This window comes from Syngnathus floridae, chromosome 7, assembly GCF_059516105.1.
Source record: "Syngnathus floridae isolate MCC-2025c chromosome 7, RoL_Sflo_1.0, whole genome shotgun sequence".
NCBI lineage: Eukaryota > Metazoa > Chordata > Actinopteri > Syngnathiformes > Syngnathidae > Syngnathus > Syngnathus floridae.
This window is the reverse complement of record NC_142419.1, coordinates 13,714,314-13,732,751: the sequence shown is the minus strand read 5'-3', so window position 1 is coordinate 13,732,751 and position 18,438 is coordinate 13,714,314. Positions and strand designations below refer to the sequence as shown.

Here is an 18,438-nt window from a genome sequence, read left to right as displayed (position 1 = left end):
CTAACAAACATTACAAAATGCGCCCAAAAAAAAATCTCCAAACAGATGCAGATCATTATAGCAAAGGGGGCGGGGGAGGTGCCTTCAGCAAAGCCAAATGGAGGATAACGACGGATGCTGCAATGATCAGAAAGCGCTGACATGACGACTGCAGTTAAAGACCGCAACGTATTTCTAATGAGATATTTTACTCTTTCGTGACATGAACGAATAATTCTTTTCAAAACTCATCCAGACACATTTCAGGTCTGGTCAGTTGTCATGCAAAGTGCACGTGACAAGGTGTAGAACACACAGACACATCCTGGTGTCAGGATCGTCAAGACAACTGTTTGTTTGCGGAGCATTAGGATGTGTCTTGGACGGATCCAATTCCCTAAGGACAACAGGAAAGGTGTCTAACTAGGAAAAAGCTGCTCGACATTTTTTAGGGGCAACACTTTTTATTTAATTAATTATACTAATTAATATAATTATATTAATTTAATGATATTTATTTATAATATAATTATATATACATTTTAACATTTTTAACAAAAATACTGACAAATTTTAAATATCCCCAAAAAAGGGCCGAGTTGACCTTTACCTGATAGAGCTTGATGATATGCGGATGATCCAGCATTTTCATGATCTGCACTTCTCTGTAGATCTTCTCGAGATTGACTGCATCCAACTGGGTCTTGTCAATGATTTTAATAGCCACCTGCAAAGAAATGCCGCAAAATTTAAATTTTTAATTTCACAACTGATTAGTACTGACAAGTTTCTGAGCCTTCAACTTTTTTTTTTTTTTTACCTACTGTTCACTTTGTCATGCTTGTGATGGCTTTGTAAACATTGTTTGGCTTCTTTGGAAAAAAGAAAAAAAAATCTTTCAACTTTATGGCTCTCATTAAGAGTATTTTGGGTCGGGTCAAATAATTATTACTCGACGGACCTCGGAGAAATCTCGTTTGGTCCGCAGTGTTCTCTCAAGCTGCAAGAGCAAACAAGAGGACAGCCCAGTTCCCCCTCACAGCTGTGATTCCTCACGTACAAAGTGGAAAGAAACGCCACTGTGTTTTGAGAAAACACACACGGCATTGTGCTACTGTCCACATGCCCGGACCACAGCACAAACAGTACGTTGGTCAAAAGAAAATGATCGCACTGATAACTATGTCATCATAAATCAGTCAGGGTCAACCGTTAAAAACATCATTGAGTGCTTTAGGATATTAATAGTTGAAATCCACCGTATGTGTCATTTTTACAAAGAAACGGCTGAGTGTGTAATGAAGCCATCTTATTCATGTACTGGCTTGATTAATTTCAACTGAAGCGTGATTTTCACAATCGTGTTCATGATCTCGCAATCAACAACACGTTTTACTGTACGCCATTTTAGTGACTCATAAAAAAACAAATTAATTACAACAGTTGTTCTTGTATAAAAGTCTTGCGTGATTTGCAGGGTACATCCCGATAATTCAACTTCTATTAATTTGAGTAGTTTCAGATTTCCAAACATTTTTTCACTCCAGGAAACAAACCCAATTATCCATTACAAAGCAGTAAAATTTGACAGATTTGGAACTTGCTTGCTTTAGTTTAAGGCTCACCGAGAACTTTGACATGGCCTTGAAGGAATCAAATCAAAGAACCTTGTGGCATGTTCATTTGAGGAAAAGGCCTTCAACTCACACTGAAAGTTACGTACAGAGGATAAGAGCTTCGGAAGATGAATGAAAGAAAAAAAAAAAAACATGGAACAATGCAAAGGTCAAAATGGCGTAAAATGACTTCCTGCTGAGGTGGACCGACTGGAGGACCAAAGCCAGCAAATTTATCGCATTAAAGTTGGAAAAATAGGTTACATACACACACCGGGCTAACCTTTCCTCATTGACCCCGCCAAACACTCAATTGCGTCATACAAAGCGGACCCACAAAAGAACGCTGGATAATTTTACAATCTCCAGGTTGGACCAGGTCAGCTACCAGCCAGTCTCATGTGAGCTGTTAACACACGAGGGAAACTATGGAATTGGCAGGTGTCTCATTTGTTTGACATGCATTTGCTTTGGGATTAGCCCTCCATGGCTACAAATGACCCCGGCTAGACTATCGCTGTATTACTTCACTTTACTAACCGGATTAACGATAAGAGCCTTACGATGTGCTGGCCAACAATGGCAGTCTTTAAGGCTCCGCGAGCTTCGTCTTGGCAATGGTGCTTTTGTTGCACGTTATCACTGCTGACGTTACGCCACAAACAGTTGAAAGGCCCAAGTGATCAAAGGTCCTTTTCGCAAGTCTCGTGGCCTATTTTGTCTTGGGCTCTGTGTGGTACCAAGCACGCAAGGCCCCCTTTGCAAGATGACGTCAAGAATTCGGATCTCTGTCCCCCCCCTCCCCTTCCTTGTGGCGCTTCGCCTGAGAGTGTTTCGAATGTCAAATCTAGCAATGTCAGTGGACTGTGTGCGTGCAGCTGAACACATCCCAAACACAGATCTCTCCAGTGTATCCTACTCTTCAGAACCAGAGGCACAAGAAACCCACTAAATCACGTCATTATTTGGCTTACGTAACCAGACCGCCGACCCGTGAAGCTCGCCCCAGATACGGAACGGCTGTGTTTACACCCAGACAGGATCTTTGCTTGGTCGCTTGTTGGGATGGCTGTGTGGGTCATAAGCACAAAAGGTACAGGTGCATGGTACACGGTGACACTTTGTGGGTCAGCTACATGGTGGCACAAAGACAGAGAAACTACGTTGGTCGGCACTCCTGTAAAAGCACAAGAATAAAATAGAGCTGCCTAACATGAACTGAGGTGAAATAATATATGGTTGTTCTGTGTGTGTTTTCTGAAGCAAAAAAAATGGGTGGTATAAAATTGCTTAGTAATTAGCACATAAAGTATAAATGCAGGTGGCAGTGTCGGGGACAGAAAATACAGGTTCTGTACTTGCAAAATATTCCGGGTTCATGGGTAGTGTCGCAGCTTTTACCGAGGCGGTATGACACCTGTGTTTGAGAAAAAACAATTGTGTCACTAGCGTGTTCAAGAAAATGGCTGCTCTCAAAAATGTAATTTACATGTTAGGCCGCTACTGACGTCATCGCACATCTAAGGGCTGCAAGAGCACACAGTTGTGACAATTTATCCTGTTTTGCTGGGTTAGGCGTAAAATGCAGGTGAGAAAGACGCGAATATTTTGCACAATTTTGCAGCTAACAGGATTAAAAACCAAGATGATGAAAACTAAGTTGCTGTATATGATTTGTTTTTTTGCAGGCCACATAAAAGGAGGTGGCAGGTCGAATCTGGTACAGTACAGTACCGTTTCAGTCACAGGCCATTCCATTGAAACAATGGAGAAAGATATTTACAGTTTTGACAGGCTTTTGAATCCTTTAAATGTCATAACATCCCTAATTCTTACCATATTGACAAAAAGCCTGAATACCGTTTCTTAATTCCAGCTCTTTACAGTGACATTTGTCTTGCTAGGAATCAAAAATAATAATTTTGTTGTAACGTATCACCATATTGTGTCTTATTTCATGTCACCAAGGTTGACATGTCTATTCTGTCGTAGTGATATGTCATTGGGTTTAAAAAAAAATAAGATTACATAAATGTCCCATTTATTAGCTAAACGGTACCCAGACATCTTTCTAAGTGAATCATGATGCCAAATGAACGTCCACCATGGAGCAATGCATGTTTACAATTTGTGTTTCCCAGCAGCGCTCACGCTCATTGCTCTTACCGGCAGTGGAGCGTGCCAAGCAGGGTTAAACGTGCACGCTGTCAGCCTTCCGCCAACCTGGGGGCTAACAAGACACACTTCACCGAACCAACTTTGTTTTGCTACCACAATGTCGTCCCCAAATGCACAGGCTAAAAAGTTATGTAACTCGAATCGAACTCCACAGTAGCCTAAGTTAGCTTCCAAGCTAACCACTTCGCAAGACTTTTCTTTTTTTTAAACTCACCTCCGTCTTGGCTATACGATGTCGGGCCAGTTTGACAACGGCAAAGTTGCCCTTTCCTAAAGTGCGCTCGATGTCGTAGAAGCCCACACGAACCGGACCCCGGAGCAGCGGTTTCTGGACGCTGTCAGCCATGACCATGCTGTTCTCGACGACGGGACTGTCTCGGCGGCGGAGGACGAGCTGGGGGGTGATGATGGTGGCGTGGGGTGCTCACACGGGTTTCTTTCAGCTTTTGCAAACAAAAAGCCTAAACTAACCACCGGCTTCTGCCTCCACCTCCGCCGCCATTCGAAGCGTGTCCATTAAAAAAAAATACTTTAGTTATTTGTCGGCGTATTCTTTCAAAACGGCAGCGACACGAGGAGGTCCATTTTCTTCTTTTCTCTCTCTCTTTTTTTGGGGGGCGTGGGGGCAAACCTTGTATGTCACCTTCCTGCAGCCACAATGGTGCTCTACTGTTTCCGAATCAGCTCGCGGTCCTCTCTCTCAGCCAGCCAGCCAGCACACACGAGTTGCCTCGCAAAGAGGCATCATGTTCTCCGCCTGACGTGCATTGACGTCAAAGCCATGGGGGTATTTGTACAGGGGGCGGGGCCACGGCGCCGCTCCACACTTCGGTGCCAATCGGTTGCCACGACAACCAGACCCACCTCTTACGTCAACCGGTAAAATTGCTCTTCCGAAATGCATGTTTGCTCTACTGCCTTGCCTGCCCATCCATCGCCCTTGCTTGCATGCATAAGGTAACTTTCTTTGTGCAGCTCATGCAGGTGCTTCATAAAATTTTCGCGAGGTACAAAAGGGTTAATGTTCATATTCAGCTAGACCTTCATTTGCCTTTTTTGTCACGTGGGTAAAAAAAAAAAGTGCCGTGCAGCATGTGTGGACATTCTGTACATTGTACATGCTTTGATATTTGGAACTTCTGATGACGTATAGTTGTAATGCATTCCAGATCCTTATGATGCATACTAAACAATTATAGAGAATTCTAATTAAAACTTTATAGCATTGACACAAGTCCTCGTGATATACAGTACAAAACATTTTATCAGCCCCAAGCGTCCTGATCAGCTACGTTATAGCACCACTTGCAGGCTAAACAAGGCAATTGCAACAACCCTACGTACAGTAATCAATCCATCCATTTTCTAAACGGTTTATCCTTATTTATTAAACCTTCATTGAATGGTGGATCCATACATCCAAATCTTTCACGGGGGCTGCTGGTGAACCCATCTTAGTGTCAGCACACTCCATGAACTGGACTTCTGTCAATCAAAGAGCACACGTTTGTCAAACAACCATTCACATTCACAACAATGGACAATTTCGTCTTTAGTTACATGACTGAACTAAAAATATCTATGCAGCTACATCTATTTAAATATATATATGCAATATGTATTATTTACATACAAGGTATGTTGCATCTATACAATAAATATAAATAGTATACCGTATGTACTGTGTATTAATACAGTACAATGTGACCAAGCAAGTGTCACGTTTTGATGTACAGCCCACAGGCAGCTGTCTCCCACTGAGTGGTGGACTGCAGACAGGCAGAGCTGTGCTCTGAAGGCCCCTGCTGTCACGCACTAGACTTCCTGAATGTAAGAGTTCCAGATGTGCTTTTGGCATTTCCTGTCGAGCGTTCTCCAAGAACATACTCAGCCTCTTCTTGACTGGGTTGGCTGCAGCTTTCCATGACACACGTAGACCCGAACGGTACTCGTTCAGTCAGAGATTATTTATGAGACAGGCACGCTGGTGAGTGAATCCATGACATGTCTAAAACTTCCTACAAATCTGTTCATTGTCACGGAAGTTTATCGAACAGTCAGGTAAGCTCACAGCTTTATGCTTTGCAGGGGTCACGTTACGTTCTGTCATCTGTGGTTCGACATGTCCTGTTCCTTTGCATCAAGAATGAAATGACGTCACTCTTCAAGTTTAGAGGAAAAGGCCAGAATTATCCTGCTGAATCATTTTATTAAATGAATACAACCTTGCATGAAAACATGCTGAACCAAATATAGAAAGCGGTGCATTTGCGGGCAAGCTGACAAGGCGGAATATTTGGGTTAATCACTGGCTCTTTGAAATGAAAACTGCTGTTACATAACTCGACAGAAATGATGGATAAAAGGGGACAATGTAAACCACAAGAAGCAAAATGGATACAATCAAAACATCTGTGATTGCATAACCTGCCTCACTCATTCCAGACATTAAGCATGCGGGACTGTGTTGAACGGATTCTTTTATATGCAGCGGTATTTGAGTTTTTAGCCATTGATCAATTTTATTTTTGATATATTGACAATATGCATGACATTAATAGTCTCAAGTCCTACTAGTTCCACTGTAGAACCAGAATAATGTGGATATAGTTTCCAGTCACAGGCACATGTTCAGGTATCCTGCACCGGGCATGTGGTAGAGAAGGAGGATAAAGAATACGTCCTTTAGTCTGACAGGGTAAGATTCCTTAGCTCGCACCTGGCAGGCCGCGGAAGAGTGTATCATCCTACCCATAGATCTCATTTTCAACCCAACCAGGCTGAGGGGGACAGTGAGCTCCAGTGGTCTCGTAGATGTCATTTGTAACGAAGCCGCTCTCCCTGTCCGCTAAATATACATTCTCGTACTCATTCCACTGGGGTTCCTTTGTAGCAGCATACGGGTACTTGGTTTTGAAGTCAGCTGGTAGGGTGCTGTCCGGAGTAAGGTGAGAAAGTCTGGTGATGTCACTGAAGGCATAGGGTCCTTGAATAGGGCAAGTTGATGCTTCGGTGGGCAGCCACGGTTTTGGTTGGCCGGTTGAGTTTTTGGTTTTTGACTTTCTCCTGAAGGCAAAAAAAAAAGATAAATAAAAGCCTCTGATTCAATAGGTCTATAGACAGTTTGTAGGTAAGTTTGAATTTAGAGTTGATATCCTTGCTCGCCCCATGGCCCCCCCAAAGAAAAATAAAATCCTAGATCCGCCCATGCGTAGAAGTTCCAGCTCCAGTCATAGTTGTAAAACTTGAACAGTGCTAGCTCTAATTTTGACTCCTCAAAAGTGAATATTGCCATGTTTGTACTGTATCATGGAAAAGAGGCAATGTTTTTGGAGACGTTAGATAAATATTTGTGTTTTGGTTCGTACCGCTTAGCTTGTTTGTAGCAGAAGAAGCCCGAAACCGCAAGCAATAGCAGCAGTAGTGCAGGAATGGTTGCGTACAAGATGTAGGGAACATACAAGGAGTTGTCGGAGAAAGATACTGAAAGGGAGAACAAAAAACAGCTTTCAAAATATTATTCCAAAATATACTTGGCTGAGTGTAAAACAGTCAGTTTTCTTCCAACCTGATGACTCAGGCATTCCTACTTTAATCGTCTCGCCACTTGATGTTGTGAAGAATATATTTGGCATCACAGTAGGAACTGTGGGGAACAAAAGAAATGACTCCATGTTTATGGAAAAATAATTCAAAATGTCTTATTAATGATCCATCCAGTTAGAAAGAGGAATCATAAGTTCTAAACTGAGCAAGGACAAACTGTATGTGTGTCTGAATGCATTTTCAAGCCTTGAGGCATCGGACACATGAGACTTCATACGGTACATGTTGTACCTGCATGTGCTGCGTTCCCTCGCCCTGCCTCTGTAAATACTGCCGTCTTCTCTGAAAATATAAAGAGATTGGGTTTCTTCAGTTGCACAACATATAGTTATGTAATCAGGTACAGCACAAAAAACAAAACAAAAAACACTAACATACTATGAGAGTTGGAAATACTGATTTAATTCCAATAATGATGTCAGAAAACTGTATATATATATGTATTAGTGTTCCTGTGGCTCACCTTTTGGATATTTGCAAACGTAGTTGTTCTTGGCATTGCAGTTGTCGTCATTCCACTGGAAGAGGAAATGGCCTTCCTCATCAGGTGGTGCAGACGGTTGGTAGTAAAGAACCACACACATTTCTCCGCCGCAGGAAGGCTCGTCCCAGTGCCAGTTCCTGAAAGGCACAAGGTTCAAATGCTCAAATTAATCTGAATCAGAATATCTTCAATCTCTCCATTCTATAGCATTGATTATTTTCAGGGGTGGCCATGGCCACACCTGGCCACCCCCTAGCAGCTCCCCTGCACAAACATATGCCACGTAAATATAAAGAAAACTGAAAAACAGAAAAAGTGCTGTCTAGAATGGTGAATTGTCCCACGCAGAGTTTTTGAACGAGACTCAATTTTTTAGACTACGGTCCAATCCCTAATAACTACCATGTGGCCTGAGACAAAAAATGAGTTTGACACCGCTAATTTTGAAAATATGGTGAACCTCACATGCATGTTTTGGCATGCGGCTGAGTACCCGGAGACAACTCAGGCAAGCCCAGGAAGAAATTTGAACCCATGACCTCTTGACTGTGAAGCAGTACACCCTCTGCTTCCTATATTGATTTCACAACATTTCGTTTTGCAGTGTAAAACTGCTAGAGCTAACTGGATAGACTCCCAACAATGACTCATTTAAACCAATAGTGATTAAATTTTTTATGACAACGGCTATTTTCCAATTTTTTCCCCAAATAATGTCTGTGGTTATCAGTCTTGAAGCAGCAGTGGAAACACCAACATAGCACACGCAAGGACAATTTCTGAGTTGCATCTGTGAAAAGAAAAACAACCTGAACTTGGCTTTGCTCCCGTCCAGCCAAAAGTACTGGGACGGGCATCCCGGGTTGACGCTGCCAGTCCTGAAACGCTGCGGGCTGCGGCGAAGGCCAATCCAGAAATCTCCATCGGCGGCGTGGAGCTGCTGGATGAATCTTTCGATCAGTCGCTGCTCGCTTTCTGTTTCGATGCTGAGCAGATCTCCTCCGTCCGATCTGCAGGCCTGCCTGGCGTCTTGGAACGTCAGCCTTCGCCTGCTGTCCTGGATGTAGGACACTTTATAGCATGGACGCTCCGTCCCTCGCCGGCAGATCCTTTGGCCTGGACAGAAACATCAGCCATGAGAGAGAGAACAAGAGGCTGACTGTTGTCTTGAGACTTTCTGTGGTTCTCACGTGGTTGTAAAATTAGAAAGCAAATGGGGCTGTATTGCACTAGGAATGTCTACACAGCAGAGGTCATCAATGATATTTGTCAGAGGACCAGAAAACAGAAAAAAACTGGGAAGCACTGGCCTTAATCAATCAGATGTCACTTACCAGATATTGAATACTTGATTGCTTTTCAACATTTTATGAAATATATGTATATTCAGTAATGGACCGAGAGAAATACTGCCAATATATCCTAACTTATCTTCCTTTATAAAATCTAAAATATCATTTGGACTTGATTACCAATTTGTCAGCACTGACACAATAGTTTTTTTCACCCAACAATCACAACATTAAAGTGAAGGATAGACTGCTGTCTGCAACTTTTCTATTGATTTTGGCGGAACAATTCATGCCTGTGCAACTTTCTGATCATTTTCATCTGTTATTTTGGCTTGACAGCTTTGGCCCAAATATTTGAATTATATGAAAAACTTGTATAAAAGCAACTCCGAGAATGATTCGTGGTCGTATTTCCTGCTACTGGCGTCAGGATTGGAGCTGTTTAGTCGAACTCAAGATGGGACCTCCTGACTGAGCAGCTGAGACGAAAACAACATGTGGCTGTTGATATTTTCCACATCACTCCGCCTGTTAATAATTACAATGCCAACGCGCTTTTCCCCTTCTCAGTCCCTCTGACAATATTTAAAATCTCAGCAGATTGTGCAAAAACAAGCAATTGTTGCCGATTATTATTAAATACACAAAGACGCATGCAAGTTTTAAAATAATCTAGAAACTCCGAGTCAAGCAAGTGTTGGCGTCTTACCATTGATTTTAGAAGCGCACCCATTGTGGAAGAGGAAGGCGATCAGGGCGCCGAACAGTCTCATAAAATCCATCTCGACATGTTCACGTCGGTGTGCTGCTGCGCCGTTATAGCGAAAACAAAACGAAAACGTTGAATCACGCCGTTTTCGTGACAGCAAAAACTCGTGACGAACGCGCACTAGGGCCAACCAAGACTCGCGATGAAATGGGATGTGGATGGAAAAGTGGGTCGTGCGCTCGGCGTCTGACAGAAGGGGGGATGAGACCACCGGTCCCCCCCTCCTCAGTTAAAAAGACAAAGCACAAAAAAGTAATGTCACTTTATAAATTTAAGTAATCTGATCAGCACAAGAGACATTGCTGTTTTTGTCTTACATTGTTGAACATTTCATAATAATGTATTTTAAAAATAATGTACTTAATTCAAAACTGTAGTTTACAACATTAATGTGACTTACAGCATTTACAAACAAATGAAAAGTAAAACATTTTTTGAGATAGGAGATAAACAACTGAAACAATCGGATTGCATAAATGTGCACACCCCCTTGCAGTTTGGGATGTGGCCGTGTCACGAGTTTGATGCAGTTAGTTTCTGGGTGCATGGACAACTGACCCCCCCTACACACAGACCAAAAAGAGTGAATGCCGTCTGGGGAGAAATAACACATAAGGAGAGCACAGAGTCAATCTTGACTTGAAAAGCAGCAATGAAGTGTGCTAAGAGTGCGAGTGAGAGCGGATCTGCTGTCAAACGCATTATTCACTTCACGTCTGGCGAACTCTTGGCACAACAGCATGCTGCAATAAAATAAAAAAATAAAATCAAAACAGACATTGTGATGAGAGAATTGGTGGAGAAGTGTGCTGCATATATTGGCCATTGGACAGGAAGCAGTCCAGAGGAAAGAGAGGAAATCATTTTTTTTAACTCCATACTTCCTGTTCCTTGCTTTTCTTTCGTCTCTAGGCAATGTGACTTGATTTCCAGAATATCCAGATAGTGCTAGTGAGCATCGAGTTGAGCATTATGAAACAGAGATTTAAATTACTCTCCTCCAGTTAAATCAGACTTGATCACAGTTGTGCAAATAAACTGGTTTTATCTTATGGTTTACTTTTTCAGTCCTTTTTTTGTTGTGCTCTGGGCATGATTTGATTAGGATGCAAGCACATGATTTTTTGTCATGTGATGAAGACTTTGCGTGTTTCTCGTTTCCACTGCAACTCACTGGTGGCAGACACACAAGTGATTGTTGACTCTTTGCAGGAATGTATCTTTAATTTCACAGAAGGCCGCCAAAGTTGAAAAGTGAAGAGCAGTGCTTCTCTTTCAATGTAGGATTTACTAAATAATTTAGATACTTCTCCTGAGATCCTCAATTGACTCTCTTCTACTATTCTATTATTTTCTTATGTTTTGTTTCGTTAATACCATCTGGTCTATAAGAAAGAAGGTGAAAAAGTTAGTAGTCCTGGGACTTTTTTGACAAATTTGTTTGTCCTTTTTTGGCCACTAGACGGCAGCAGAGATACGCACTTAAGGCTAACGTGCTTGTTGTTGAGTATAAATACATTTTCACAGTCATTTTATTTTTGTTTTTTCTGTAATACTTTTGTAATTGCAAAATTTTACATTTGATGAAGTAGGTGCACATATAGGTGATCATGTGTGCAATTCCCAGTGTATCTTTTCCCACCCAAATCAACTCAACATCCTTCCTTCAGCCTGGAGGAATCAAACCATCTAATCCGTAAAATAATACCAATATTGTCCATTTCCATTTTGGCTTTGTGATTCATTGCTATTTGTTCCTCTCAGGATAATAATGCGACTTTGGGACATTTTGTTCCAGCACATTCACTACCTTTAAATAACCCATTCACCCAAATGGATTATCAGGAGGAAGAATAGTGTGATTAGCTTGGAGAGATATGATATTTTCAAGGGTTTTGTGTCGATGAGTCTTAGGACGTAAGTCGTGAGTGATGGCGATAGTATGGAGTGACGTGATTTGTGGATAGTATAACAAATGTCCCGTCTCATCATGGGGCAGATTAATGCTTCTTTTCTTGTCTCCTCTTGTGAACAATGACACTCTCTCACTTGAGCAGTTGATGTTGCCTGTGGCTATGTGAACTATATCATACAGCATACAAATGAGACAAAAGTCAGCTTTGACATGCAAGGGAAATTACAAAAAGTTGAGTCCTGTTTGCTTGGACACTTTATAGCTTTTGGCAAATGTGATCGGTTTACAGCTTTGCACAGTATTTCTCATCAAACTGCCATTCATGCCTGTTAATCTCCAAAAATGATATTTTAGCTATGGATGTGATGTTTACCCCCAAGCAGTGAATTGTTCTTTTTTGCATAACTAAAAATAAACAAGACAAAATCTGACTCCTCTCTGTAAATTGCATTGTTTTTCAAATGTGGACTTTTGCTAGTGTTACAAAACTGCAGTAAAAGTGAACTTGAGGTGTTTGCTAGGAAGTTCTCATTTGTTTTTGTGTGTAAGGGTCTAAAATTAGCTGAGTAGACGACTTGTGAGACACACCTTGGAGGTTTTAGGTGTCTCAAGGAGGTCTCATCCTATAAAAGTAACCTTGGATGACAGGCTCAGACAAACACCTGCTCAGGTACCAGACAGGTAAGGCTATCTATTTTTATTTATTTGATTTAAACACATTATTATTTGGATTTTTCAAAACATTATTTTATTTTTTTTATCTCCATGCATTTACTGTTGAACTTTTTTCATTTCACGAACTATCTGCAATGACAATTTTATTAAATAATTATTATTTATATATCAATAAACATGATGAATATATATAATAAATATTTAGCAGTACATATTAGACATTATTTTAGCTTTTAAAAGATTATAATATGAATACATGCATTACATTTCATTTGATTGTATTGCATATCTGTGACTGGTTTTCCAAATAACATCTGTATACATTTCCTGAAATAGACTATGCATAAATCAATAACATTACTTTGGGCTGTTACAATGTTCCTCCCTCTTAGTGCACACAACTGACGTGACATGCCGCATTCCAACAAGATGACTCTCATCCCCCTTTGTCTTCCTCTGCTGGCCATACTGCTGCATCCCACCCTCTGCCTCTACAACTGCTCCTCTGAGTATGACAGGCTCCCAGGTAGCTATTCCCCAAAACAACTACTTACTGTTAATTTTTGGAGTTTAGGTGTTGGAGTTTGTTCTGTCATGTTTTTGAAGATAGCTCAGACCTGACAGTCGACTGCGGCATCACCACGATCACGCTGGAGCTCAACCTGTGCACGGCCCAGTGGGCGGGATTCAATTCGTCTAGCATGGCGCTAAACGGGGAGCACAATGTGACAGAGTGCCAGGGTTCCATTGACTCCAGTGTGGACCCCCCCATCATTCGTTACCTGCTTCCGGTCAACGACAGCGACCAAAACCCCTGCCGACAATCCCTGCAGGTCAGAACCATGTCTGGTGGAAGATGATCGGATTGGTGTGGTAGTCACAGAAAAAATATTTCCTGGATGTGTTGGAGCAGAAAAAAAGTCCAATATTCACATCAACAGTATATGACAAATGACTTTTCAAATTCACTTACATGATGATTTTGCTTTGGCTCTGTTCTGGTTAAGATTGTGGATGAGACTCCAGACCCCACGGGACCCTTCAGCAACTTCCTCAGCATCCAGTCGGTCATCATCACAGGCTTCGTCGACACCCCCAGAACTGAGCAGGGCGTGATCAGTTACAACACGGACCTCTACTATCACTTCTCCTGCCGCTACCCCTTAGAGTACCTTGTCAACAACACACAGATAGTGGCGTGAGTAACCATGGCAACTACTGGCTATTTAAGATTTATTTATTTTATTTTTATTTATTTATTTATTCATCTATTTATTTATTCTGAACAGATCTTGGTTCTTTTGTTTCTTGATTGATTTCTTTTTTTTTTCTTGGCGTGTATTTTTAGCTCTTCGGTTTCGGTGGCAACGAGTGACAACAATGGAAGCTTCGTTGACACGCTAAAAATGGACGTCTATAATGTAAGTAAGCTTGGACGTGTTCAGACGTGTAAATGCAAAATTAATCTCTATTCAGCTTCTTCCTGTTTTTTTTCCATACATCTGTAGGACTCCAACTATGGCTATCCGCTAATCGTCCCCTCGTCAGGACTACAGCTACGGACGAGGATCTACGTGGAAGTAAAGGCTGTGAACCTGACTGGAAAGTAGGTCATAAAACTCTTAGAATAAACTTTAGCCAAACATGCTGTGTTCCTTGGCAAAACACTAACTGGTTAGCCTGTTTGCTCCAGCTTCCACGTGCTGTTGGATCACTGCTTCGGAACTCCCAGTGCTTATAATGTGTCGCAAACCGAGCAACACAATTTCTTCACCGGGTACGATTGCAAAAAACACACTTCTTGGATGGAAGACAGATATTGACCATCACATGTAATCGAAAACAGATTTTATGTTTGGACAACAGCTCACTGCCCAATGTTACAACATTTGTATTTGTTTACGATTAAAACTCGATTTCAGTGTAACAGCAATGTTAGTCGGAAGACCTTGTACACTGCAATTTGTCGTTTGATAGAAATGTCAATATTTACTCCCCATCAGGTGTTCAGTGGACACAATGGCAACAATAAATACCAACGGGAACTCGAATTTTGCCCGCTTTGATTTTGAGGCCTTCCGTTTTGTTCAACACCGTGATCAGACCAAGTCTAGCATCTACCTACATTGCATTGTCAGACTCTGTGAGCCCACCAAATGTGAAGAACTCTTGAACGTGAGCAAAAACAAATAGTCCATTTTTTAAAATATCCCTTACTTAAAGACATCCCTTAAATTTAACACCTTTTGGTTATTCCTCAGGCTTGTAACAAGAGAAAAAAAAGGTCCTTGACTCCTTTCGGACAGGAGGGAAGAGACTCAGCCACTCTTTCCGTTGGACCACTTTACACCTCCGGGGAAGGTAGGAGGAGCCACTGGTCCCCACTATTGACTTGTTTATGTAGTTTGACAAATATTTGACTTTTCCCCCACTTCTTTTTTTCTTTGCAACCCACAGACAGGCCTGCTGCAGAATCTTACAGTGAGTATATGTTGCTCACATGCATAGCTTCAGCTAGGAAGCATTCAAACTTCATTGATCTTCTGTATACCATCAGGTGACAATAATTTGGAATCTCGGAATAATGACCTGGATGTGACGGGTCTGGTTGTTGGGGTGGTGTTTGGATCGGCCGCCTGCGCTCTGTTGGTTCTTGGCGGCTGGTTTGTACTCAAGAGGTTTTGGAGGACACGCCATTTACCTCATGACTTCAACTGATCCCAATATTATGTTTACAACCCAAGATGTACTCCATCTATTAAAAACAACAACATCTCATTAAATATCAGAAGTCAAAGGAGCAAATATTTGCATTCATATTATATTTACAGCCATCTTCCAGTAGAAAATTGTTGAATGGATTTTCAAATTTTTTTGTGTTAAAGCAAATGCCTTTATCTACTTCCTGTCATTCATTTGCACTGTAGTGTTTCCTTTCTTGTGAGATTAAAATAAAACACAGAATCATTTAGTTACATTTCCCATGAGTTTGTTTACAGCAATATAGAAAATATGTACAAAACAATTATTGACAAAAAAGTTTCTATATATATACACATCATGTAGTGCCCTAACGTTTACTTATGTACTATAAAAGTACAAACATGAAACAAACAACAAAATAACTTTTTTTTAACAGTTTTTTTGTATATACAAACCATACTACTAAATTTCTGTTAACACACAAAACAATAAAAACATTTGACAAGCAACTACTAACTGAAAGTTTCAGGATTGTTGTCACAACAAGATTTCCCTTCAAATGTTCATTAGAGGAAGCCATTTTGAAAATAAGGACGGATCCTGCAAAAATCCTTCCTGGAGTGCATGTGATGGTTTTCGTTACATTGAAGAGAAAAACTTAATTTGCATTTGAAGTACATCCATTAGAATTGCAGGACTGGTAACATTATTAGAAACTGTTAATGGTAATACTGCTGAGTTTAAACACAAGAATTTTCAATCACAGCTATATTGATATTCTGGAAACACATTTCTTGTTATCGTTTCTACCTATTGATGGATCAAAATCTTGACCCGACGTGCTGGTTCAAATCCTCAGCCCAATTCGCTGGGTTGACATGTCATACACCATCGGCTCCACAACAAACCGACGAATAACTCGTTTTGGAATCAAATATTTTAAAAAGACGAATTGTAATAAAAATTGCTAGCAACGTCCCTATTTTCTTGAAAAGTGAAGACAATTTGTAATTTTAGTAATGACACAAATTTGATGCAAACTTTGTCTTTGCGGGCCACATAAAATGATGTGGTGGGCCGTATCTGGCCCCCGGGCCTTGGGTTTGACACCTATGCAGTCGTGGATGAGCGATTTCACCCAATTTGGGTTACCTTTGACCCAGTAGGTTATGTAAAGGCTGGTCACTACCTTGTAAGCCAACAATGTGCTAAACAAACAAGCGGGTGAGGGTGTCTCAGTTTATCGTCTCTGTATTGACATGTCACTGCACTGATTGCAAAATGTCCTGGATGAGAGCGGACAGTTTGACAGAGAAGTCTTCCTGCAATAAGCCACCAGAATATACAGGGTGGGAAGAACTCAACTGGACTTCCAGCTCCTCCTCCATTGACGTGAGCAATCTCTCAATCCTGGCGTGAGAAGTTTGGAGTTGGCAGAAGCATTCCACCGCGGCCTTGAGGGGCAGCACGCTTTCAGACTGATCGGCGAGTTCTGCTTTAAGAGTCTCCAAACTATTCTGTACCTCTGCCTTGAGGGACTTCACTTCTGATTCTAGCCTAGAACTAAATCCCCGCCAGAAATCCTCATGAGCCACCTCCACCTCACCCATCTCTCTCAGGCGTTCCGTCACCTCTCTGGTTTGAGACATAAATTCAGCTAGGATGTCAGCCATCTTGGAGGCACTCTGCTCCAGCTCTTGCGTCATCCAGCCGTGGACCTCCGGATACGGGTTGACCTCTGGATTGACGTACATCTTGAGCTGGTTGCACAGGCCGTGTGTGTTGTTGTCGAGTTGCTGGGTGAGCGGGGCCAAGCGTTCCCTCACGTTGGCCAGCATGGAGGCGAGGTGGGCTGGGGACGGAGCCAGCCTCTCCCTCAGCTGTGCCAGTTCCTGATGCAAACGGGCTCGAAGGCGGTCTGACTCCCCGATGATCTTACGCTGCATCTCATCCGTAACCGGGTTTTTGTTGTACTCGTCCTCGTTGTGGTAGAGGCTGCTGTCGTCAATTTGGCTCTTGTAGATTTTACTACGGGACATAACCACTCGGTTTGAATATTTCGGCTATTAATTAGTTGCGGCTCCCAATTACAAACAAATAAAGCTTCAAAACATACTAATAAATATACAGTATGCTGTCCTAAAATATTAACTTACTCTGCTTCTTTTGTGATTTCTGATTTGGTTTGAGCCTGATTGGCCTTGGAATCAGTCCAGGTCACTTCCCTGGTGCCACGATGTGGGTAAGCTGCAAGAAAAAAATAAAATAAATAATAATAAAAGTAAAATAAAATGATAAAAATAAAATAAATACATATATAAACCATATAGAAATAAATAATAAAAAAATATAATAAAATAAAAATGTTTTTGTAAATGTGTGGTAAAAATAGTGAAATTCAGACAAGGATACAGTGATACTATATTGACAATAATATTGAAAATAAAATACCTGAAATTGCCAAGATGGCAAAGGTGCAAATGATGACCATCACTTTTTCTGAATGCATATTTTCTTTTCTGTGGAGGATAGAATACATTAATTCTTGACTCTGCCATGAAAATTGCATTATCTTCATACATTCTATATTTTTAGTCAAGGAAAGACAGAGAAACCATTGTTGCCCCTTACCTGAGCTTCAAGGTGTCTATAGAGCAACCTCTCGGCACTGTCGGCCTTATAAAGCGCCTTGTTATCAGATCTTGCCTGTGTCAATAGTCAACACGTGGAGGGTCACACGGGTGACGGAACACAACATACACACACTTGCACTCACAGACACACTACGCACACAGATGAACTGCTATAAAACTTTCATTTTATGGACATAGCATGATTAGAGATAATGATGTCAAACCACTTTCAGATAATATCCTCAAATATCACCATGAAGATAAACAAGCAATCTTCAATTTATGATAATGGGGAAAGTCTACCAGCAATTATAAATGTCACGATGTACAAATGAGGCGGATCGGTGCAGCGTCCGCAATGGTACTTTTTTGTCCAAATCATTTTTGTTAACACAACACAGACCCAAAAATAAGTCAATCACCAATGCTGATGATGTTAAAAGGACTTTAGCACTTTTGCACAAATGCAAAGCCATTGCTGCATGTTCTGCTGCTTAAAGTGGGTCTTAGGTAAGCCACGACTCGTCACCCCAAGGTCATAGTCCACGGTTGCCATGATGAGCTAACTAGGTTATAACTGTCGTCCAA

At 41.4% G+C, this 18,438-nt stretch overlaps 4 protein-coding genes across 5 annotated transcripts in view; 1 reads left to right on the top strand and 3 right to left on the bottom strand.

Annotated features, from left to right (window-relative positions):
* Nucleotides 1-4,552, bottom strand: part of sik2b (salt-inducible kinase 2b) — a 28,587-nt gene extending 24,035 nt beyond the window's left edge. Inside the window, exons 1-2 of one of the 2 annotated variants that reach the window (XM_088381701.1) lie at nt 3,988-4,552; nt 590-706 (exon numbers count right to left, since the gene is read on the bottom strand). In XM_088381701.1, the coding sequence (XP_088237827.1) occupies nt 590-706; nt 3,988-4,125 (255 nt within the window). In that variant the 5' untranslated portion in view covers nt 4,126-4,552. The remainder of the gene's footprint in view (nt 1-589; nt 707-3,987) is intronic. The other variant, XM_088381702.1, reaches the window with a different exon arrangement.
* A 1,410-nt stretch (nt 4,553-5,962) lies between these two features.
* On the bottom strand, nt 5,963-10,131 carry laynb (layilin b). Its single transcript, XM_088381706.1, has 7 exons — nt 9,865-10,131; nt 8,673-8,979; nt 7,843-8,000; nt 7,611-7,661; nt 7,342-7,419; nt 7,142-7,256; nt 5,963-6,839 (listed from the first exon to the last, which is right to left on the bottom strand). The coding sequence occupies exons 1-7, from the start codon at nt 9,935-9,937 to the stop codon at nt 6,521-6,523; spliced, it is 1,101 nt and encodes a 366-aa protein (XP_088237832.1). The 5' UTR covers nt 9,938-10,131; the 3' UTR covers nt 5,963-6,520.
* A 1,724-nt stretch (nt 10,132-11,855) lies between these two features.
* Nucleotides 11,856-15,572, top strand: LOC148395412 (zona pellucida-like domain-containing protein 1). The gene is given in 13 exon segments (XM_088381370.1): nt 11,856-11,864; nt 12,488-12,520; nt 12,907-12,921; nt 12,923-13,040; nt 13,121-13,347; nt 13,522-13,712; nt 13,863-13,935; nt 14,023-14,120; nt 14,208-14,291; nt 14,518-14,689; nt 14,776-14,875; nt 14,972-14,995; nt 15,072-15,572. Coding segments are annotated over 13 exon segments (1,305 nt in total). The 3' UTR covers nt 15,233-15,572.
* On the bottom strand, nt 15,241-17,915 carry LOC148395411 (uncharacterized). Its single transcript, XM_088381707.1, has 4 exons — nt 17,849-17,915; nt 17,669-17,736; nt 17,374-17,464; nt 15,241-17,245 (listed from the first exon to the last, which is right to left on the bottom strand). Exons 2-4 carry the CDS (start codon nt 17,724-17,726, stop codon nt 16,480-16,482), a joined length of 915 nt encoding a protein of 304 aa, XP_088237833.1. The 5' UTR covers nt 17,727-17,736; nt 17,849-17,915; the 3' UTR covers nt 15,241-16,479.
* Nucleotides 17,916-18,438: the final 523 nt, after the last annotated feature.